Source organism: Pan paniscus, chromosome 17, assembly GCF_029289425.2.
Source record: "Pan paniscus chromosome 17, NHGRI_mPanPan1-v2.0_pri, whole genome shotgun sequence".
NCBI lineage: Eukaryota > Metazoa > Chordata > Mammalia > Primates > Hominidae > Pan > Pan paniscus.
In genome coordinates this window covers 34,422,861-34,447,416 of record NC_073266.2, presented here as the reverse complement: position 1 = coordinate 34,447,416, position 24,556 = coordinate 34,422,861, and the positions used below count along the sequence as shown (strand labels likewise).

Below are 24,556 nucleotides of genomic sequence, written 5' to 3'. Positions count from 1 at the left end.
TACTCATCTCCTCTCTGTATTTCCGGTGGGGGGATAGAGTTCAAGGAAAAGTTTAAGAGACATGGTTGGTTTATTTCAGGAGTCCAAACCTTATGCTAATGAGGAAGCTTTGTCAGGGGAATTTCAGATATTGGCCAGTGGCAGTGGTGGGAACCTTGGGGTTAGCATCCTTGAAATAACACCGCAGAGGTGGTGAGTGGCCAGTGTGCCTGGATGACCCAGATTTGAGTGGGGTCTCTTCTGGAGGCTGACTGCCCAAGCAGCCTGAAGAATCACAGAGATACTTTCTGGTTGGTATTGCCCTTCTCCCTTCTCCCCAGAGCTATGCCTGATTTGGGCTGAGACAGCGGAAAATACAGAATGCATGTTTCAGACATTCCTGCTTTAATATGTTAATATCTCGCCCACTCTCCAGACCAGGAATCTCATATCTTGTCCTACTCTTTTCCACACAAAAAGAAAACTGCATTACATATAGAATTTTTCAGTGTAGCTGTTGCTTATCCCATTGTAACTAACGACTTTGACTTATTTTTCTGTGTATATCTTGCCTTGACACGCTTTCTTTATCGAAGACCATGGAAACATGGATTCTTTGTGATATTTTGAAAAATGACAAATTGAAGAGATTTTTATCTCTGGAGACTGAGCTTTTATATCATAAAGTACTTCTCTCCCCTGATGGCTAACCCAATCACATAGTTCCACAATAAACAAGATGAATCTAGATTCATAAGACAGTATGTGCAGAAAAATGCTGTTACTCTTTGTGGCTTCTTTCCCTGTGCCTTGAAAATGTTCATTAAAAATCTCCTACTTAGTTTGCCTCATTATATTGGTTTACTCATATTGGTCCCCTATTTTAATGATTTAAAGCACGTTTGAAAAGATTTCTTGTTTGGAACATCCTTGGCCAGGCCACTACTTTGTAAAGTAGGGAAGTCTGCAGGCCCTAGTTGTTCTTTTGAACTTAGTTCATAAAATGATTTTTAAACACTGATCTATCAGCTTTTCTCTTCTCTTTATCAAAATTAATAATTCACATAAAAGCCACCTATTTAAATGGAGTCTCAGCTGGGTACGGTGGTTTACGCCTGTAATCCCAACACTTTGGGAGGCTGAGGCGGGTGGAATGCTTGAGTCCAGGAGTTCGAGACCAGCCTGAGCAACATGGTGAAATCTGTTTTCTACAAAAATTACAAAAATTAGCCAGGTGTGGTGGTGCACAACTGTAGTCTCAGCTAACGGGGAGGCTAAGGCGGGAGGATCACTTGAGCCTGAGAGGCAGAGGCTGCAGTGAGCCGTGATTATGCCACTGTACTCCAGCCTGGTGACAGAGCCAGACCCTGTCTCTAAATAAATAAATAAATAAATGGAGTTCCATTGTTAGCAACTTACACAACCTGGAAAAATCAACTGATCTATAAATATTGGCATGGATGAGTGCACAAATACTTTCAAAAAGAATTACAATTTCTCTGTAATAACTATCAAGGTTATTTGGCTAATAGGGGGTCCCTGGAAGACCTTTAAGACCTGTCTGTAAAAGAAAAGGAACGCTGGCAATTCACAAGACACCTCAGCAATGTAGCATCTGCTCCTGGGGCAGGTAACAAAATCCAGTTTTAAATTTTGCTCTTAACAGTTAAGGAGATAATCAAGTCAGCTTGGGATTGGGTTGTGCATAGGAAGGCTGCAAAAAGATTACAAAATAGCCTCCCCCTGGCAGAAATGTAAAAAAGCCATTCCACGATTTTTTTTTCCAGTTCTGCCAACGATTTGTCTTCAGAAGACAAGCAGATGAGGAGACAAAACCTACTGATGTGGGTACCCAAGCAGGAACCCCCCTCTTGCACCGGCGACTCACGTGGGAAGAAGGTAGGAAATCAACAGCATAGGGGAAAGAAAAGGAAAAGGAGTTTGGAAACAGGATAAGAGAGGCTTCTTTTGAATAATGGAGAGGACTCTTAGAAAAAAGAAAAGAAACAGAATAAATTTTTATTCACTGATTCCATTTCAGCGCAGCAAATTCTCATTGATTTTAATCAATTGCTTTCTTACAGAGTTTTGTCCATATGTATGTGACAAAATCAGCGGTCATTTAATGACAGACTTAGAATGTGTGCTAAGAATGAAACCATCGAGATTTCCTTGTCTTTCCTCCTTTCAGTAAAAATCAGGAAGGGGAGAAAGGGAGGGGGTGAGGGTGGGGCAAGGAGAGCAATATTTTATAAAAGTGACAACGCGTTTTGCATTTGAATTATTATTTATTTTCCCTGATGGAGTTTCAAGCAGGTTATTGCAAGGAAAGGAAAAACTGGAAATTAACCAAACGTGGTCCAGGCTGGGGATGACGAGTTTAGCAGGGGCTTTAATGGGACCTCCTAAGTGATTCAGGAGAGAATGAATCTCTCACAGTTTCCCTTCTCATGGGATCACTGACCAAGCTTCCCCAAATCAGGGTGCGGCAACAAAATCAGGGTGCAGCATCTTCTAAGTGGGCTTAAGACCCACTTAAAAGCTTATCATAGCCAGATGTTGAGAAGATAAAGTTTTAGTTTTTTATAGAGCAGAAAAGATATATGAGATGAGGAATAAAAGGTTCTGTCTAAAAGCCTGACATGTGTAAGACTTTCCCTCCACCGTTGTTTTCCTTTTGGTTTGGTAAGAATGTGGTGAGTAAAGTAAAAAGATAAGGAAAGAAGAACCACAGAGACCCCCTTGAAGCGTAAAACTCTGTTTATTAAGAGTGAGAACGTTCAGTGGCCTGTGACCCTCCCTTTCCTAGGCCACCTTCCCCAGTGCTTGGCTTTTCCCTGCCTGGCACCGGGTGATCCAGGCAAGGCCCTGGCTGGGGTGCCGAGGGTGGGGGAGACAGCTCTGGGTCCTTCTGTGCCATTTCCTTCCTGTGCTGGTGTTTCAGCAGCAATCTGTCCCTCTGCGATGGCAGCCTGTCCACAGCTCTAGTGCCCATCGGCTTGGGGACCCCGTTCCTTCCCTTCATCTGACTCTTCAGGCCTAGAGTGGCGAGGGCTTCCCACTGTGCTTGTCTCTGGGTACCTCGGCCTCTCTGGCTGTATTTTCTTAACCCTGCTCCCTGCTCTATAAACAGACCCTTCTCTAAATTCATCTCAACTCTCTTAATGGGATTCTCTTTCATGGGATTCTGACTGACAGAGTGGGGCTAAAAATATCTCAAACCTGATAGAAGCTGAGAGGAGCTGAAATTTCGAGTTGCAGAAACCTGGATGCTTGCCACTATATAGAGGACAGCAAACCATTTATTATTTATACAATTTCAGGCAAATAGGCTATAGAAATTCCAGGTACAAAAGATCTGAAGAGATGACTAAACACCAACTAGGATTAGTTACATTAATTACGGACTTTTAAAATGACCAGAACCACCTGCTGCTAAATTATAAAGTCCAAAAAGACTTCAAGAATTGTTCAAAACTAAATAATGTCAACTCTCTAGAATGATTTATTCAAATTTAAGTAGGCCAGACTCACAATTTGGAGCACAGCTCTTTAATACATATAGATTCTAATTTTCTAAAAGAGAAAGAGAAATAGATTTGTTACTTGACTATTAGAAAATTCATTGCATATTTAAAAAGCGAGAGAACTTAGCTGTCTGCCTGTTCTGAGTCTGAGGTGTACATGTTTACATCATCATACATTAAGTGTCTATAGATTATGCTCAATGCTTTTTGCAAAATGTAGCATAAAGTCACTACTCATGCCCTTAAAATAGACAACAACAATGTAATTTTAGAAAATGTTAATAAGTTTTCCTAGCTTTTGATTTTTTTTTTTTTTTTTTAGCTTTGGCCTTATCCTTTTTTTAGTTAGTGGCTGGCATTATGGATTAATTACTTAATACACCTTTGTTGCCTTAGAATTCACTGAGCTGAAATGGAGTGAGAGCTAAGATGCTCTCAGAATATTCTTAAAATGACTGTGCTGCAAAGAAGCCTGGGTGAATAGAAGAAAATAAAAGGAATGGTGGATACAAGTGAAGGTTAAAATGAGGTAGGAACTAAATATTATACTGGCACTTGGGGTTAGTATTTATGAATTGTTACTTTCTGGCAATGCTCTACTCTCTTGTATCTTCTTTGGGACAGAAAATTCCGTAAGAAAGACCTTTCCAGGAAGAGCTTGTCCCTAAGCTTATGGGCTCAGGGTTTGAACAAAGCGTCTCTTGCAAGACCTTGTGAATAATATGCATATAGTCCACGTAACTTCACAAAGTAAAGTTAAACGAATGCATTCTTTTCTTGCTATTAGACCCCATTTATCGCACCAGCTGTTGGTGATTTCAGCGCTCCTTTCCAAGCCTCTTGAGAGTTCTGCTCTAACCACACTGCCCCCTAGTGTTCTCTCGCTTTGGTGCAACGTGAGTAAAAAAAAAAAAACCACCAAGATTTACTTTCAATATATACACTGTATTCATCAGTGTTTTGCTATAGAGAATGTAAGATATCTTTTTGTAAATTATTTAGATATTTAATCTTATTTATTTATTTATCCCAATAAGATATTAAAGCATGCTAAGCTGGAATGATTTTTTTTTCATAAATGGGTAAAAGCAAAAGTAAAAGTTTAGATACTATTAAATAATTCCTGATCTAATAAATGGAGACAAATTACCTAATATTTTTGAGCACCTATTATGTTAGACATGTAAGAAATACTGTATTACAAGTGAAGTCTAAGTAAGCCTAATTCAATACTTAACTTTTAAAGTTAGAAACATTTTAAATATATTTATTAATTTGATCTCGAATTTGGGGAAAACAGTAAAGATGGAAGAGAGAAAAGGGAGAATTGTTAAATTTTACATATTGAAGTGGCTTTGTATTATGTTTTAATTGAAAAATATTTTAAACAAGTCAATTCTGATAAGATGTAGAAATTCTACTTGCAGCTTTAGGACAAAGTGAATTAAAAACAAAGGCTTTCTACTTGAAATGTGGCCAGTGTGACTGAGAAATGGAGTTTCTAAATTTTCATTTCATTTTAATTAATTTCACTGATTTAAATTTTAAAACTGATTGATACTCAATTCAGTCATTGAAAACTTTCAGGTATGCTTGTAACAACTTAGGTATCTGAATCTATTTTTTTCAAATGTAAATTTTAAGATATCTACTTAGATTAAATATTCCTAATAAAAATATAGCATTTGAATTGCATATGCTATAAGTGAAAAATGTACAGCACATTTCAAATGTTTAGTACAAAGCCAAAAGAATGTAATATTTCTCATTAATAATTGTTATATTTAGTACATGTTGAAATTTATATTTAGATATATTATATCAAACAAAATATATTATTAAAATTAATTATATTGGTAAAAAAAGGTTATCTAATAGTATAGAAATCATAACTATGTATTCCTCTATCTGAATAAACTGAGAGAATCAAGTTTTCAGATTATTAAAAATTGAAAAATTGAAAATATATCGTTTTCCATGGTGCAGTTCACATACCACTGGTGATAAATTACTTTAGCCAATGCAAATGTATAGGCTTTTTATTGTTATGCATTATTTGAGCAATAGTGAAAATGAAACTGAGATATCAAATCTATGATTTTGCAGATATTGATGTTTAGGACTACACTACACATTAATTACAGTGCTCATGTTTATAAATTTTTAGTAACTTTGACTCCACCATTAAACTGGATTAGAAATATAAGTTGCAGAGTTTTCTAAAGCCTGAGTTTTACTGTTTCTATCCTTCTGGTGTCACTTAACCTGTAAGGTGTCATTTAACATGTTCCTCTGTCCAGTGTATTTCCTGTAAGTTGTAGTTAGAATTAAGAACAGCACCATACAATAGAAATATGAGCCACAAATATAATTTAAAATTTTAAAATACACATTTAAAAAAAGAAAACATTAAAATTAAAATTAATTTTAATAATATAATTTTATTTAACCCAATATGTCACAAATATTATGTATGTAGTCAATATTAAAAGTTATTGAGATAGTTTACATCTTTTTTTCATATTAAGTTTTTGCTATCTGGTGTGTATTTTACGTGTACAGAACATCTCAATTTGGCCTATCCACATTTCAAATGCTCAGTAGCCACATGGGATTAGTACTGAATACAGTAGACCCAGGGACATCATCAGATTGAGGTTCAATTTTTGGCCAAAATACCCCACAGGTGGTGGTGTGTACCTCCATATAGAAGCATATGTCTGGTGGCTTTTTTGTGATGTTGGCAGTCATTGATTACCATTGTCTACACCCAATAATTCATTAAAGGTTGCAAAATGGCAATACTAGAATTTTAAAATTCCTTCTTCATTTATTAGATGGAGTACTTTTATCAAGAGAAACATCTCATCAACTGCTTGGTTACTTAGAATAATATGCATAGGGAAGTTAGAAAAAATGTTTGATCTCTTCCTTTTATTTGCCAGTTTTTAAAATAATGATTTTGGTTTCCTTGCATTTTCCAAGGATGATCAATAATATTTTATTTTAACAGTATTATTAGGAATTCATGAATGTTAATATTTGATGTGCCTCAGTTCATTGCAGAGTTAACTTAATTGCAGAGTTCTGATATCACCAAAGCAGTTTATGATATTCCAGGTCCGTCTTGTACACTTCCTTCCACAGACCTGTAATCAGCTATTTCTTCAGGGAGCCTTTGATTCCTTTTAGTGGAAAATGGTATGTAGAGAACATTATCTGTGTGTGAAGGGTTGAGCACGTTCCGTCTTTTCAGAGAACAAAGCTAGAAAACATGTATTTTAATAAAATAATATTCATCATGAATTCATGATGTTTCCTATTCAAATTCAAGTAGAGGACTTTTTTTACAGTGTCCTTTTCCCTGTCAAATTTCAAATTTTATTGACATGAATATAATTATTCATTTGCTGTATTCATAATACATATGTGCAACAGTCTCGAATAAATAGAAGACTACCACTAGCAAAATGATTACAAAAATCAGCTTAAGATACTTTGCAGTTGTTTTTGTCATTATGATAACATTCCGCTAAAACAGGCAAATTACTGTTTTACGGTCACTTGGGAATAGTCCCTTTGGTGCTGTTCTGCCACCTACTGGACAGACAGGCTCAATAGTCTTATTTTACTTTTGATATTCAGGAATCACTTTATTTTAAATTGAATTTTGCTTTGTAATAATGCAAAGTTTTACATGACTCTAAAGTCAAATTTACAAAACAAGTCTAGTTTTTCTCCCTGTCTCCTCAATCTTATTTCCTTCCTCTACCTTTAAATATTTTATTTTTAAATGCTGTGATTTATCTGTCCATTAGTATATATTTGTATATAATTTGTATACAAATTATACAAAATTGATATATATTTGTATTTTTTTATCCCGTCTCCTTTATTAGATAATTGGTAGCATACTATACAGACTTTTCTCCACCTGAAAGAAACATATATATTATTATTAAAAGTTTATATGTATATAACCTGGAGTGTTGGATTTTGCTTTGTTAGGTAATCTGGAAATCTTTTTATAAATGTAAATTTAATCAGTAAATTTATTTTTAGGATCCAAATGCTTGGCATCACTTTTGTCATATTTGTTACATGTATTTCCGTCCATACAAGCATGCAAACATCGTCACATCTATATACCCGTGACTACCTCTATCTTTATTGCCTTACATTTCTACTCTTTTCCTATGTGGTCAATATCAAGGCTGCTCCATGAACTGTTTGCTACCAAGCTATGATGACTTGTGAATAGAAAGTAACAACAACAACAACAACAAAACACATTTAGAAACATTTAAAGTAATTTGATATTGCCACTAAATTCAAGCATATGATTTTGTATATTTCAAGTGTCGCTTACAAATTATTGGGGGGAAAAAGTGGCCCTTCACTACAGAGTCTGAGAAGCACTTGCCTACATTATTTGCTTGTGCGCATGTGTTCTCTCTCTCTCACTATCTTTTTGTTTTGTGTTTTCTTTCTGAGACAGGGTCTCGCTCTGTCATCTAGGCTAAAGTGCAGTGGCGCCATCATAGCTCATTGCAACCTCAAACTTCTGGACTCAAGGGATTGTCCTGCCTCAGCCTCCTAAACAGCTGAGACTACAGGCACATGCCACTGTGCCTGGCTAATTTAAAAATGTTTTTGTAGGGAATAGGGTTCTCACTTTGTTGCCCAGGCTGGTCTTGAACTCCTGAGCTCAAGCAATCCTCCCACCTCGGCCTCCCACAGGGCTGGGATTACAAGTGTGAACCACTGCACCCAGCCTCTTTTTGTATTTAGAAATGTTTGTGCTATTTTGTTCTGAGCCCTTTTTATTAACATCTTCATATAATCTATAATTTTATTAATATCTGTAAATAATACCTTTAGTCCCATTTTTACTTTTCTCCCCATCCTACTATGAATAAAATTGAAATTAGCTAATAACCCCTTCTTCACTTTCTCCCCTGTTCCCTGGCATCTATTTTCAACGGATATGTTTTTATTCTCCATTGATATCCTTGAGGCAATCACAGAGCTTATTCTACTTTTTATATTCTCTTTCCAGTTTATGCCCCTCCTCATTTTTTGACAGTTAATTGTATATAGAGAAAATGGCCATCACATTTTGTACTCTCTCCCTTGTAAACTACAGGCATTATGAGTTATATAAAAAAATGTCTACTTAATGCTCACCGCCAGTTCTATTGTCGATGATTCTCTAGTCATATTGGTTTTCCGAGGCTTGGTCTCCATAAATTCCCCAGGAAAGGCTCATAGGAACATTACTCCCTGAGTTCTTGTGTGTTTATTAAGAATTGTGACCATGGTATTTAAAAATCAATGTTGCTGGGTATAAAATCTTTAGCTCACATCTGCTTTCCTTAATATTTCTGAAATATTTTATACCATTGTCTTCTGGCATAAAGCATTGCTGTCAAAAAGTCTGATGACAATCTGATTTTCCTTCTCTTATAAGGGATATTGACTTTTTAACTAGTGCCAAAAAAAACCTTTTTTCTTTTTATTTAAAGGTCAATAGTTTTAGTAGACTTTTATATGTAGTGCATTCTGGGCCAATTTTACCAGGTATGTCCTTTCAAATGTTGGGCAAGTGTATTTTTATGTCAGAAAAGCAGTCTTTGAATTATAATTGATGATATCTGTTCTTTCATTACATTGATTTTCTTTTTTAGGAACTTCTATTATATGTTCATTTGTTCTCCTATTCCTATTTTCTATGCCTTTTTCATATGTATGTTTTAAATCTTTTTATTTTAAAAATATTCATTCTTTCCTTTTCTATTTTTCTTAAGGAACTTTCTGTGGTGTCCATTCACTATTTTATTTCTTCTAGTGTAGTCTAAAATTTTGGAATAAGTTTTTCCTTCAACTCTTAATATTTTTCTATTTCTATAAACTCCTTTTGAAGTCTTTGTTTTTTCAAATTAGCTTCTTTTTGAGTTCTTAAAATTCTGGGTTATGCTGTTCTTTAAAAGCTGCTATCTTTTTTTTCAGCTTGAGTTAAAATATTAGGCTAAATTTTCTTCTGTTTTGTTTGCAAATCTTTCTGGCATGCTTTTATTGTCTGCAGAGACATTACATTCCTCAAATCATTTTTCTTTATGGTAGATTCGATGGCCATTTTTTTCTTTATTAATGTTTAAGTGAGATGAGTTTTCTTGTACTCTTAGGAGAGTGAACCAGGATAGCTTCCTAGCTCTAGAGATTTAGAGCTGCCTTTTCTGTTATTTTTGGATGTGTTTACAAGTATGTATCTGCTATCTGTTGGCTCTTTGCTCTTCCCTCCACTTGCATCTGCGTCTTCTTTCTTTTGCCTCCTTTGCTCCTATCATCTATTTCCTGCTCAATTTGGATTCTATTCCAGTAGTTTCTCCTCAATGTGGGGTTTTGCTGTGGAGGAGATGGCTATTAAGGGTCCCTTTAGGGTCCATGGGGCACAGGCTCCTCCAGCACAAGCTGGTTCTCTTGTGTTCACCCACAAGTTGGAGGCAGCAGGACTCTAGGGGTTTCAGTTGCCCTTCCCAGAGTGGCCCACCAAGCCTTACAGTGGATACTTGTGAACTGTTTTTGTTTCTCTGCCTCTTGGGGCCATCAGAAGTCCCTTTGTCCTCTTTTTATTTCCTCTGATGTGTTGAAGACACTGTACAGGTCTTAATCTCACCAGTAGTTTATTACAACCCACACATATTTGGAGGTTTATAGGGATGTGTTTTCCCGCTGCTTTATTGGAGATGTTGTCTGGGAGGTCTTGCTTTTGCTATCTTAGTTGCTCTGTTTCCATGGGGTGATTTGGAGAGGTGGAAAAATTATGCCACCTTGCCACCACTTTCCTAATTAAGCAACCAAACTTTTAGCAACGAAACTTTTAAATTACTTTAAGCAACCAAACTTTTAGTCTATTTCTGTTGTACTTTGTTAGTAAGCATCTACCTGCCTGTCTATGTTAACAGGTTTTCTGATGCACTATACAGTTGACCTTTGAAGAACACAGGTTTGAACTGCACGGGTCCATTTACAAGCAGATTTTCTTCTGCCTCTCCCCGGCTGCTGCCACCCCGAGACAGCAAGACCAGACCCATCTCTTCTCCCTCCTCAGCCTACTCAACGTGAGGATATGGATAAAGACCTTTATGATGACCCACTCCACTTCCAGTTAATGAAATATATCTTCTCTTGCTTATGATTTTCTTAATAACACTTTTTTTCCTCTAGCTTACTTTATGGTAAGAATACAATATGTAATACATATTACATATAACATACAACATATGTGTTCAATGACGATGTTATCAGTAAGGCTTCCAGTCAATAGTAGATTATTAGTAGTTTAGTTTCTGGAGAGTCAAAAATTAAACAGAATTGTGACCCTTTGGGGCTGGTTCTCCTAATCACCACATTATTCCGGGGTCAACTATTGTTTAATCAGCATGGTCATATTGACGTCCATGCATGTTGTTAATACTTGAGCCCTCAACAGAGAATATGTCCACAGTTCAGGGATCTATTGATGTCTTTCTACACTGCCAGGTCTCTATCTCTCTCTCCCCTTCCCGGTCTGTGAAAAGTCTCTGCGTGTCTCTTTGTTGCCACTATCTTGAGTGTTCTGGATGCTGATACAAGGCCAGTTGAATGTGGATTGTCCATCTGAAGTGCTCCCGTGTGATTACTAGGCTACAGGACAGTCACAAACATCTCTCCTTCCGTTCCTCCCCTAACAAGCTTTGAGCCCTGATTCTTCACCAGGGTGGTAGAGGATAAGTCTTAGAGAACCATGACCCCTCGTGGGAACATATTAAAATGAAGGGGGAATATACTGGGAGGAAACAATAGTTTGATAAAAGCTTCCCAGTTGGTTCTAACAGGCCTCCTCCGGGTTGTAGTTGGATCCTCTGCTCTTGGTAGAGACGGGGAAGGTGCCATGGAATTGGCCATGGGTCCAGATCACCTGGGCATCCTCAGGCACAGGACTGGGAAGTGACTGACTGAGATTTAAGGGATAGGAGAAAAGAGAGAAAAGAAGGCAGGAGCCCAAGGATGTAATTTCTTTTTGGACCCATCTTTTTTTCAGGTGCTTAATATCATTGTTTTTTTTTTTTTTTTGAAAGGTAACAGATTTATCTTGAAAGCATTTGTAGTTATTCCTGCTTAATGTCTAGCTAAGAAATTCTTTCAACTCTAAACAGAAAACAAAGTATTTCATTTTACAGGTAGAGATAAAAGGTATTGAATGGGAAAGTTTGAAAGAGGTGGCATTTGGGGTGAAAGTGTCTCCATCAAAGAAAAACTGATGACATCAGATCTGTGGCTGTTTTAATAGAGGGAGAGAATACAGGAAGGCAGAGGGGCTGGGAAGGGAGATGTAAGAGATAGGGAGCAGCACGTGGATGCTGGAAATGGCCATAAACTGCTAATTTCATAAGTGTATTTATCTTCACTTGTGCACAGAAAAATAAAGGCGCTGTGTGGGTGTATTAATGCTCTATATGAATGCCAGGACTGGTACAGCCTCAGGCTCTAAGGAAGGAAGATGGTCAGGTATTTGGTAAGATGATTTGAAGACAGAGAGGTGTCAAAGAACTGATGGTCTGACTTGAGTCCTGGTGTATGATGTAAGAGCTTAGCAGATTATAATATTCAGGATAATTTCTGAGGAACCCACAGAAGCTACAGTGTCCAGGGCACGTTAGTAACTGAGGGTCATATAATTAAACAAATAATTGTTATAGATGGTTCATTTGTAAGTTAGTAGACATTTCTGCTATAAGCAAAAATGTCATTTTGACTTCAGAGAAATAGACAACTTTATATTTCTGAGGCACTTATGTTTTCTCTATTGTGGATGATGTATCTTCCATTACTAATGAAGGATCATAGGAATTGAGGTAATTGAAACACAGTTCTCCTCTGTATGGTATTAATATTTTTCCCATGATTGTTTTTCTTTTCCTGTTTCCTGGATATGACAGAGCACATGATATAAGTACCTAATCACTCGGGGAACAGCTACCCCCGAGGCCCTCTGCCTTCCTCCTGCTCTCCGGGGAGTCCCTTCTTCCCCCTTCCCTTCCGAATTAACCTGTTCTTTACCTGGATGTTAACATTATTCAGCCCCTTTCCCCATTCAAGGTTAGTGTTCCATTTTTAGCCCTGAAATACACATGAATTAGATTACTAGACTATTCACTGATCAATAATGTGAAAAAAACAAAAAAGAAAAACTATGAGTCAGAAGAGGAAAAATAGTGAGTCATCAGACAGAGGGCGTCTCTATTCTATTAATTTCAACTGCACAGTCTATAATAACCAGTGTGTGAGAGTTTCAGCCTTCATCCAAATAACGTATGTGAAACCACAAAGGAATTCAAGCTGCAGACAACAAGGCACATTTAAGAGGTTACAATGTTAGTGCTGAGCTTGGGGACACAGAATAGAGCATTGATTTCGGATAAATTATTGTGCATTGACATTTTCGGCACAGGCATTTCTTTCTATATTATGGTTCCATAAAAAAGTCAGTTTGGGTCCATTAATTGCCTCAGAGGGAAGGGTGTGTGTGTGTGTGTGTGTGTGTGTGTGTGTGTGCGTGTGTTAGGTGGAATGTGCTGGATTCGGGAGGCGTAGTGGGATGTTGGCCTTTTACTTTGAAATTTAGATGTACATGCCTAATAACGATAGCCTTTTATATTTTAATTTAGGATATCTGGGCTCCATTCTTCCCTTACTGCTTCCCAACCATGACTTACTGTTCTTAGCGCCGTTGTCATTCAATCAGGAATTCTCTCAAGCAGACCCTCTAGTGGCATTCAGTGGATCCCAGAAGAGATTTAGCCTGTTGGGAGCATAATGCATGTTTTAGTCTCCTGGTCACATACAAATGAAATAGGAGGGGGTGACAAAATATAGGAATTTAGGAGGGCCCTATGATTTGACCTTCTTTTGCACATTAGACAGACTTCTCAGATGTTTGAATCTTCAAATTATTATGTCTAATTACTTAAACTGAAAAGGTCTAAGACTGAATTCACTTTTTTCCTCTAAACATCTTTCCTTCCGAATTTCTTTGTTGTGTTTTGGTGATACTCTATTCCCCAGCTGCCCAGTTTTCCAAATTTTTAAAATATATTTACCCAGTTCAATTATTTATTCAACAAGTATCTATTCTGTTGGCATGTTGTGTGAGTCACGTACTGGGTACTCTGGGATGGAGAGATAGGTTAGTGCCCACCCTCGGGAGTTCACAATTTAGCAGGTCCCTTTCTGCATCCTCTCCCTCCTGTCAAGTGCACCTGTGTCTTTAGTTTCTTCCTTCCCATCCCTATTGCGGCTGCTCTGATAGGAGCCTTCTCCATCACACCTGGCCCACAGCAATCAAGTGCTCCATAGTCTCAGGAAGCCTAAAAGCTACTGCTTCAAAATCCAGTTTCTCACTCTCTAACTTCTTCCAGTAGTTCTCAACCTTGGTTCTGCATCAAATGTATTGGTAATTTTTTTTTAATCTGTCTGTTTTTGACATGGATGCCTAGGAACCCTTTTGTAGAGGGCTTGGTTCATATGTAATCTCTAAATGGTGATTTCCTTGGGCTTCCAGACAAGAGACAGTTGTTCTTTCCTCTGTGTGTCTAGTTCTTTGTACTTCACTTTTACTGATTACATTGGTATTCCTGTGCCACTCAGTCCATTCCACTAGACCATGACAACACTGAGGCCAAGAAATGCTACTCAGCTTTCTGTAAGTATTAGTTCCTTTTACCCCATCTTTAATGCCTAATGATGGACAGTAAGTTCTTGCTACATCTTCATTTTATGAAGTATTCTTCTCTTGCCATTTTGATTACAGGGAAAATAGCAACTATGGGAGACTAGCAAAGCCCCTGCATCCTGTTTGTCTTCTAGGGCCAGAGCAGGGCTAAATTGTGTTTGAAAGAACAGAAAATGAGTTGTTCCAATTTTCTCTTAGAAAAAGTCCAAGAAGCACTTGAAATTCCAGCATTCTCTTCTCTCCATGGGAAGCACCATTTCATTTCTCATTTCTTCATTAATACTCTCTTTTCCATGTCCCCAAGAAAACTACCACTCTGTTCTCACCAACGAGTATAAAGTTGTTTGTTTCTTGATAAGAACAGAGGTCACTCTAAGAGTGCTACTCCAGCTGTTGAATTTTTGTAGTCACAGTTGGAGGAGGGTTAATCATAGTTATCACAAGCAGCCTAACTTATCAACCCTTTTGAGTTATGTGTCCCTGGGAAAATTAGTGCCTCTGTTTCCCACCCAACCCCTGGCTTTTTTTTTTTTTTTGAGACAGGGTATTGCTCTGTTGCCCAGGCTGGAGTGCAGTGGCACGATCACAGCTCACTGCATCCTTGACCCCCAGTGTTCAAGTGATCCTTCTACCTCACCCTCTCAAATAGCTGAGACTACAGGGACCTACCACCATACCTGGCTAATTTTAAAAATTTTTCTGTAGATACAAGTTCTCACTCTGTTCCCCAGGCTGATGCTGCACTCCTGGCCTCAAGTTATCCTCCTACCTCGGCCTACTAAAGTGCTGGGATTACAGGTGTGAGCCACTGCACCCAGACACTTCATGGAACAATGCAGTGTTCTATGAAGTGCAATGTTTAACTGAATAAGAAACATACAGTAATTGTATAGAAATAGGGCTGTAGTGAGGAGTGAATGGGATAACAAGGTTAAAACTATCAATGTAGCGCCTGGCCCATGCTAAGCACTCAATACAAGAATAACCCTGGTGACACATATTATCTTCATCATAGTCAGATATTTCGAAAAGACTCCCAGGGAATAATTATGGGCTTTGGATCCCAGGGTAGAGGCAGGGCTTCTTGCTCCTGGGGCAGCTCCAGGAGGTGCTGACTGGAAGGGTTGAAAGGCCAAGGTCTGAAGAGTGGCTGAAGAGTGAGTGACCCTTAAGGGAGCATTTGAGTTCCAACCCCCACGTTTCCCCTCGTGCTGTTTTATTACTTTCTTAAAATCATTTCATTGCTGGCCGGGTGCGGTGGCTCACGCCTGTAATCCTAGCACTTGGGAGGTGGAGGCCGGCAGATTACCTGAGGTCAGGAGTTCAAGACCAGCCTGGCTAACATGGCAAAACCCCATCTCTACTAAAAAATACAAAAATTAGCCGGGCGTGGTGGCGGGCACCTGTAATCCCAGCTACTCGGGAGGCTGAGGCAGGAGAATCACTTGAACCCAGGAGGCAGAGTTTGCAGTGAGCCGAGATTGCGTCACTGCACTCCAGCCTGGGCGACAGAACAAGGCTCCATCTCAAACAAACAAACAAACAAAAAACCATTTTACTGCTATGAGGCATCAGAATAAAACCCTAAAGTTTTCTCAAAAGGGAAAATGTGTGTGTGTGTATTGGTTTGCTATTCGGTCATACCATGGTGACTTATGTCAAGGATTTATAAATACTTATTGTGCAAACACTGTGGATCCTAGTCAGCATTCACTCAGGAACTCAACCTGCCTGTATTTTTAGGTTATCTTGAGATTTCTTTCTATTATTTTGCATGTAAGAGTGGTTCCCCTTTTTGCAGCTTCTTTTTCTGTCAATGGCAAGCTAAAAACTCACATTTGGAAAATATGACTATTCATTTGCTTAATTATCACATAAACTTTTTTAAAATTGGAATCAGTCACTAACAAATCCTGCTGGGCTGTTTCCTCTGTCTGGACTCCTCACCCACTGGGATTTTTCCACTGAACTTTGTGACATACAGTAGCCCCCACCTTATCCATGGGGGATACATTCCAAGATCCTCAGTGGATGCCTGATGCCCCAAACAGAACCAAACCCTATATGTAAATAAATAAATAAATAAATATATATATATATACACACACACACACACACTCACACACACATATACACCAAGTAACAACAACAAAGTTATTATGTCTTCCGTAAAATAAACATCAACTTGTCATCTCTTTGTAAAATTGCACATCTAGTTATATTTTTTCAGGTATAGTTAAACAAAAAATACCTATTTTCGCAAGGTATTTGTAGGCCATATAGTTATTATCTTTGAATCCAAGCAGGAAGGCTTAGCAAAGGCTCTGTACAGAAAGCTGTCGTGTCTTGTATCAGGCTACAATTTTTTTTAAGTTAAATTTCCCAAAGACAGGCACAGCAGTTGGATATAAATGGCTTCTGAAGAAATCACATCTGTCTAAAAATGAAAATCATTTTTCATGCCTAGCAATTTTGAACTTTCCAATTGCTCTGTGAAAGTGTTTTATTCTCATACAATGAAAGGCAGAAAAACCAAAACCAGTGACGGGGAAAAAAATAACAATTCCTATACAACTACCATATGCTTTTGATTTAGGTAGTTCAGTGCTCAATATGTTGCTTTTTTGTATTCGTTTTTACTTTTCTGACTTTTAAACCAATGCACAAAATGGGAACTGGACTATTCAAAGGTAGAAGAAGAAGAAGAAATGCTGCTGCTGATGAAGCCTTGCTACAGGACGTGGGAAGGGAGTGACAGCCACCGAGTCTCTCTCTTTTTTTTTGAAACGGAGTCTCGCTCCGTCGCCCAGGCTGGAGTGCAGTGGCGCGACCTTGGCTCACTGCAAGCTCTGCCTCCCGGGTTCACGCCATTCTCCTGCCTCAGCCTTTGGAGTAGCTGGAACTGCAAGGCTCCCGCCACCATGCCCGGCTAATTTTTTATATTTTTAGTAGAACGGGGTTTCACCATGTTAGCCAGGATGGTTTCGATCTCCTGACCTCGTGATCCACCTGCCTCGGCCTCCCAAAGTGCTGGGATTACAGGTGTGAGCCACTGCACCTGGCCGCCACCGAGTCTCTTTAGACTCCACTTGCACTCCATGCTCCTCTTGACTTCTGACCCAATCTGCAAATGAGTGGATGCGGATCATCAGGTCGCTGCTTTCCCGTCTGGCATCACTAATCTTGTATGAATAGCATTAACTACAGAAAGCATTCATTGAGATCCATGTTTCCTACTGTATTGCAGCCGATACTGGGACAACCACCACAGCAGCAGCAAACATTGCCTTGCTGTTACACATTTGTTTAATCAATCATTTCCTCATTCACTCAACCAGCAATATTGTTGAATGTGCCTGGTACTCTCCTAGGTATTGGAGATAGAGAGGAGCAAGAAGGTGGGGTGCTTTCCCTCAATGAACTTAAAGTCTCCTGGAGGACACAGCTCATAACATGCCCATGGCAGGATAGGGTTCTCTTCCTCCTTTGTTGCTGTATTTCCTTCCTCTCCTCACTCTATTGGAAGTAGAAAATATTTGCATAATAACAAACGGAAGTTATGCCATGAATGGGATTCATGTTCCCATGGTAGGGATGGGTTTGTTTAGTAGTGATTTCAAGCTGAAGAATGACAGCATCCACCACCCTCCCAGGAATGGGAACCTTTAGGTGAATGAGTCTCCTCACCGGACCAAGGGAACAGTAGCAGGATGGAGCTGGATCATGTATGGACAGGGAGGTAGAGGAGAAGAGAAGAGCTCCAAAGGTTAGAAGGATTCTTAGACTCCCATATCTGGCTGAATTTCTAAAGACTAAAGATGTAAAGAGGGCAAGTCATGATCTGCACTACTTACAAGATCATGCAAATTGTATTCTAGAACTTGAGCATATCTGTGATCCACAAGGAGCACAATTGTCTTGTTTTCTTGTAACAGATTCTACCACAGGACATGATACAGGGTTACACACCATTTCTCTAAATATTCCATTGAGATAAAAGTTTGTAATCAGATGATTCTTAATCTGATGTTACTTTGGTTGCTACACAGTTTAGTGTAGTGTTTGCTGAGAAGGCAACACAATAAAATAAAAGTAAAATCAGATTAAGAATCATCAGGATTGCTGGGTGCGGTGGCTCAGTGCTGTAATCCCAGCACTTTGGGAGGCCAAGGCGGGAGGATTGCTAGAGCGTATGAGTTCAAGACCAGTCTGAACAACATGGGAAGACTCTGTCTCTACAAAAAAATATTAAAAAACTAGCCGGGTGTGGTGGCACAGGCCTGTGGTCCCAGCTACTTGGGAGGCTGAGGTTGGGGGAATGCTTGAGCCTAAGAGGTCAAGGCTGCAGTGAGCCATGATCGCGTCACTGCGCTCCAGCCTGAGTGACAGTGAGACTCTGTCTAAAAATCAATAAACAAAATTTAAAAAGATAAAGAATCATGAGAATGAAGCATTTGAGGCAACAAAAAGCACAGGAATCATACAACTGTGTGGAATGTATGTATTTTTTGCTTTCAACTTTATTTATCAAATTTTCAATGCTATTGGTCCTTTCAGGGTTGCTCGTTAGCTCCTCTATTCTCATAAGAATGGAGGTGGGGATGCTACTACTTCAAGATCCACATCTTTTTCCTGTCCCTTATTCTCATTAATGAATTATCTTATTCATCAAATGTCTACTGAGCACCTGTTTATCATAGGCCCTTGGCTAGTCATCGGAAACACAAGGATGAAAAAAAAAAAATCCCTCCGGCCAGGCACAGTGGCTCACACCTGTAATCCCAGCACTTTGGGAGGCCGAGGCGAGTAGATCACCTGAGGTCAGAAGTTTGAGACCAGCCTGACTAACATGGTGAAATCCCGTCTCTACTAAAAATACAAAAATTAGCTGGTCGTGGTAATGTGCCCCTGTAATCCCAGCTACTCAGGAGGTTGAGGCAGGAGAACCACTTGAACCCGGGAGATGGAGGTTGTAGTGAGCCGAGATGGCGTCATTGCACTCTAGCCTGGGAGACAGAGCAAGATTCTGCCTCAAGAAAAAAAAAAAAAAAAAAAAATCCTTACCTGCCATCAGACGCTCTCTGTCTAGTTGTAAAGAGGTCGTGAGCATGGTGACCCCACTTTTATAAGTGCCACCGGAAGGGAGAGGGCATGGGAGAGAAAAGGCTCAAGAGGGGTGCAGCCAGGCTTTTCTGAAGTGAGAGAAGCCTTCCCAGAAGACTTGATGTAGGTAAAAGGCTGTTTAGAAACTTTCTAGATTGTCAAGGGGATGTGCATATTTCAGACAGAGCAATAGTACCTACAGGGGCAGCAATAAATGAAATAACCAATAGTTTGGGATGGACAGAGTATAGAATGTGGCGGTGGAGAGGGTGCTGATAACAGTCCTCTGGGCCGGGCATGGTGGCTCATGTCTGTAATCCCAGCACTTTGGGAGGCTGAGGCAGGAGGATTGCTTGAGCTCAGTAGTTCAAGACCAGCCTGGGCAACATAGTGAAACCTTGTCTCTACCAAAAAATAAAAATAAAAAAATTAGCTGGATGTGGTGGTGCACACCTGTAGTCCCAGCTACTTGGGAGGCTGAGGTGAGAAGTTCCTTTGAGCCTAGGAGGTCAAGCCTGCAGTGAGCCATGATCACACCACTGAATTCCAGCCTGGGTGAGTTCAGTGGTGTGAACATGACCCTGTCTCAAACGACAACAACAACAACAACAACAACACAAAACCAAATTAAAAAAAAATCTTCTAACTTCTCAGAGAAAATAACAGCCATGAGCATAAGCACCCAAAGTCATGATGTATCCCCAAATGTGATGAGACCTGTATCCACATTTATTTCTAATTGTGGCATCTCAACTCCCCACACCCAACAGAACAGTTGACTCTACAATGTCCTTGGGCATCCATCTCTCCCTTTCATCCCTCTAACACTGCTTGAATTCAAGCCCGATCCTTTTCCACCTGGTGATTACCAAAACCTCCTAACTGCTTCCAGCCTCAGTGCCATGCCCACCTCTCCTGGCCTCTTCAGTGTCCTCCCCCAGCCAAGGGAGTGAATGTTCTGAAATTCTCAGAATATTCTAGTTAGTGAATGTTCTAACACATCTGCTTGTTATACCCCTGTCTACACATAGCACAGACTTTGGTGGATCCCCATGGCCCCGAGGCAAAGTTCAGGCTCCTCAGAGCAGCACTGATGGTTCAGACTGACACCTCTGCCCACCTGCCAGCCCCCACTCTGCCACTTCCACACAAAGAATCCCCCAGCCACTGCAAAAACATCTGCCACTGTATAACTGCACCACAGCCTCACAACACGGAATGGCACTGTGGACAGTTTCAGCAGCCAGGCCTGGGCATGAGACATACTCCTTTTCAGGTTCCACTGGCTATCCCAAGCTACAAAGGGGGCCTGGGAAATGCAGTCTGGCTGTGGCACAAGAGGAAGAGAAAGCTGGTATTGCTGAGCAGCAGACTGTCTGCTGTGGGTCCCTTAAACTGGTCTATGTATTTGACATTTGTCTTTTTCTTTTTATTCTATAAATTTTCTTTGACTATCTTGTTAACAGATTGCTCCTGTTCTTTTTTTTTTTTTTTGAGACAGGGTCTTACTCTGTTACCCAGGCTGGACTGCAGTGGCGCAATCTTGGCTCATGGTGTCAAGGGATCCTCCTGCCTCAGCCACCTGAGTAGCTGGGACCACAGGCATGCGCCACCATGGCCAGCTAATTAAAAAGAATTTATTTTATAGAGACAGGGGGTCTCATTATGTTGCTCAGGCTGGTCTTGAACTCCTGAGCTCAAGCGATCCTCCTGCCTCATCCTCCCAAAGTCCTGGGATTGCAGGTGTGAGCCACCGGTCCCGGCCCGATTTATATTCTTATATTGTGATTGCAATATCCTTTCAATGTTCTGTGAAAACTAACTGAGTAATATTAAGTTGTAGTTTCTGAAAGTTTTCTTATTTAAAAAAATTCTTTCTGTTTCCATTGGGGTCATTTATTCTGAATGTTCATTTTAGCCCTAGTGTCTTGTGCTGTTGGGGTACCTCAAATCATGATTGCAAATGCTTGCTTATTGTTTGCCGGGTACTATTATAAGCATTTACATACACAATCATTTAATATTTAAAAAACCTCTCTAAGGTAAGGACTATTACTAACCTCAATATAGAGATAAGGAAACTGAGGCACAGGGTTTCCCTCACACAGGTAAGGAAACTGATCTGTGCCCAGGTCCACACAGTTAGTAAGTGAAGGAGCTGGACCCAAATCCAGACAGTCTGACCCTACAGTCTTCCTTTCAAATGGGTAGTGCACTTTGGATATCTGTTTGTGGTTAAAAGTTTCAAGCACTAAATTAGTCAATGTAGGCAGTGGTCAGAGGCTTTCTCTGCTTTTGTGTAAAGAGGACAAATCACAATAATTTCTATATGCTCCATTCTCCTCAACTCTCTGACATTTCTTTTTCTTTTCAGTGCAGGTTTCTCATACTTCTGGAGAAATAGAAAGCACCAGATGACAGCCACCACACACTTTTGTCCCCATTACAATAGGATGCTTCTAACAATCGTAAAATTATGAAACACTGAATTCCTTAAAAGTTGTCCATTTGTGGATTTATCTGATGGTAACTATTAAATATTTAAAAGTAACTTTAATGAATCTACTTATGATGATTGTCTGAGTAATCTATTCTCTGAATTCCACCAAAAAACCATTTTATGACCACAGTCATAACGAACATATTTCTATAGTCCTAAGCTGGCAAGATAAATAGAGAACTGTTCATAATATAAACAATATATTTATTTATTCCTAAACTAATAAGATGACTATCAATCTGTAAGAGACTATGAAAATCAATACCGTATACTTGGTATAGTTGGTGAGAATTTCAGAAGCATGTTTGTTCTTTTATTTGTGTTTTGGAAGATACTTAGCCCACTTTTTTTTTTTTTTTTTTTTTGAGATGGAGTCTCGCTCTTGTCGCCCAGGCTGGAGTGGAGTGGCATGATCTCGACTCACTGCAACCTCCACCTCCCAGGTTCAAGCGATACTCCTGCCTCAGCCTCCTGAGTAGCTGGGACTACAGGAGTGCACCACCACGCCCAGCTAATTTCTGTATTTTTAGTAGAGACGGGGTTTCACCATGTTGGCCAGATGGTCTCGATCTCTTGACCTCGTGATCTGCCCACCTCGGCCTACTTAGCCAACTTTTAAGGACAAGTCCAGCCATCCTTATCCTTCACAGCAAATAACAAACATAGTGATTAGTGGGGGTGAAGAGATGTTGGTCAAGGGGTATGAAAGTACAGTCAGATAAAAGGAATGTGTTCTAGATTTGATAGAATACTAGGGAAATTACAGTTAACAAAAATTTATTGTACACTTCAAAGTAGCTAGAAGCAAAGAACTGTAATGTCCCCAACACAAAGAAAAGATAAATGTTTGGGGTGATAATATCTCAATTACTCTGATTTGATCATTACACATTGTATGCAGGTATCAAAATATCACATATCCCCCCAAAATATGTACAACTGTTGTATATTAATAAAAATAAATAAATACAAACAAAAAGACCCAAATAGTAACTAATTATAGTGTAAATATTAGACTAGAGCCATTCTGGACAAGCACCCGTTCAACACCATATCCTCATTTTCTGACACCCAGTAGACACTGCGGAAGTATTTTTGATTGGTCCTGCAGAGGTTCTACCCCAACCTCACCAGGTGCAGGTGGATGCCAGGTGCCAGCCTGGGAGAGGCTCTAAGTTCTAAAGAGTGTGTCGGTGGATGGTGTGCTTTCATCTTTTAGTTCATATGGCCCTGCCTTTGATTAACAGCACAGAACACTGGGCCCAGACTCTTGCGAGAACATGTCTTTGAACTGTTTGCTGCTCACCTTTTAGTGAAAGCTCTTGACAGAAATATTAAAGAGAAAGTGTTTAAAGGATGTGTGGTCAATGCATTCCTGATGGTGACTCTTCCGTGGATTGAAAGCTCTGAAGTCCCATGCTGGAAAAACACTTAGAGAGACCTACAGAGATAATGGTGTGTATAACTTCAGAGGCCTGTGCTCTCTCTTGAAGTGCATATTGACGCCCTAGAGGGTTCTGCCCATGATGAAAAATAGGCTTCAGTTTTTGCCATCTCTAATCAATTGGTAGTGAAGACCAAGAGCACTGTTTTGAAAGGGATCTGAGCCTAGTTTTGTCTAAGCAGAAAACAGTTCTATGATGGATCCACACATCCTAAGTTGGAGTGAGGAAGCTGCTGGGCCACGGGCTATGATTTTGGTATCCTTACTCTGGAAATTAAGGTAGTCTACTAGCAAGTTGTGTATGTTGACCACACACTTTCTAATGTATCCAGAACATTGCTTCCATTGAGTTGGACTTGGTCATTATATCCTCAGTTTGCTTTTAGGGAAAATTTTAAAAAGTTTCCCATGACACCTGCCTTCACTTTTTTGTCAGAATGTCATCGAAAAACACTGGCTACGACATATCAGAAAAAATGTCCTTGTCAGACCTAAGTGTCAGGAAAATCTTTGCTTCACTGAAGAATTTTATTCTTTCAGGACTAAATATGAGTGACATAATATACAGTATTCCTCTTTGCTTCTGCTTTTAGGAATATCAGCTTAATGTCAATAATTGCATAGCACACTATAACAAAAATCATACAATGATACTAATTTTTATTTATATCTCTATCCATCAATCTATCCCACTGTTGAGCTAACAATTCGTATAAGCCACTCCAAATTCTTTGTGGAACAAATCAAGATATATAAAGGTAAACAAATAATATTGTATAGATGTTAATATTTTAATTCTCCCATGAAAAACAAAAGTTCTCCTTCCTTTGGCTTCAGAAAATTCATTAATTTTCCAACTTTAAGATTGAAGAGTAATGAACACATGCTATCAGCAGATTTAAGTATCTGACTAACTACAGTTCAAGCCTTCCCTTTCATATTCCTTTCCAGTATGACTGAATAACTTCTTTTCCCTAGAGACAGATATTTAGCCTTAAATTTTATATAGGAGAAAGAACACAAAATTTTAAAATATAAAAGCAATATAAATCTACAGTGGTCTTCAGAGTTGTTCATTTTTAATATAAATAAATTACTAGTTCAAATAACTTCTCCAAAACAAGTTTCCCAGACCACCAAGGCAGCCGCTGGTGAGCAGCCTCACCTGTTATCATCAGTCTTTTCTCATCACACTTCCCTATTTAAGTGTGGAATTGTTCCCAGTTCAA

General features: G+C 39.3%; 2 protein-coding genes across 40 annotated transcripts in view; one reads left to right on the top strand and one right to left on the bottom strand.

Moving 5' to 3' along the window:
* Positions 1 to 24,556, bottom strand: part of DLGAP1 (DLG associated protein 1) — a 961,850-nt gene that overhangs the window by 497,442 nt on the left and 439,852 nt on the right. For 13 of the 14 annotated variants that reach the window (XM_034943985.2, XM_034943989.2, XM_034943988.2 and 10 more), the window contains one exon: positions 13,265 to 13,350. The exons of the other annotated variant lie outside the window; for it this stretch is intronic. The gene's annotated coding sequence lies outside the window, so the exon portion shown is untranslated. The remainder of the gene's footprint in view (positions 1 to 13,264; positions 13,351 to 24,556) is intronic. 14 annotated transcript variants of the gene reach the window in all.
* The window catches only part of LOC117976846 (uncharacterized), a 97,038-nt gene that overhangs the window by 61,559 nt on the left and 10,923 nt on the right, over positions 1 to 24,556 (top strand). Inside the window, exons 1-6 of one of the 26 annotated variants that reach the window (XR_004667647.3) lie at positions 1,682 to 1,878; positions 3,903 to 4,035; positions 4,294 to 4,402; positions 6,627 to 6,707; positions 10,472 to 10,673; positions 21,758 to 21,909. Coding sequence is in view for 1 of the 26 variants with exons in the window: in XM_055102778.2 (XP_054958753.1) it covers positions 1,767 to 1,878 (112 nt within the window). In the remaining 25 variants the exon portion in view is untranslated. Of the gene's footprint in view, positions 1 to 1,659; positions 1,879 to 3,828; positions 4,036 to 4,293; positions 4,403 to 6,626; positions 6,708 to 10,471; positions 10,745 to 21,757; positions 21,941 to 24,556 lie in introns of those variants that run through there. The other 25 variants (XR_004667643.3, XR_010110139.1, XR_010110143.1 and 22 more) reach the window with 25 other exon arrangements.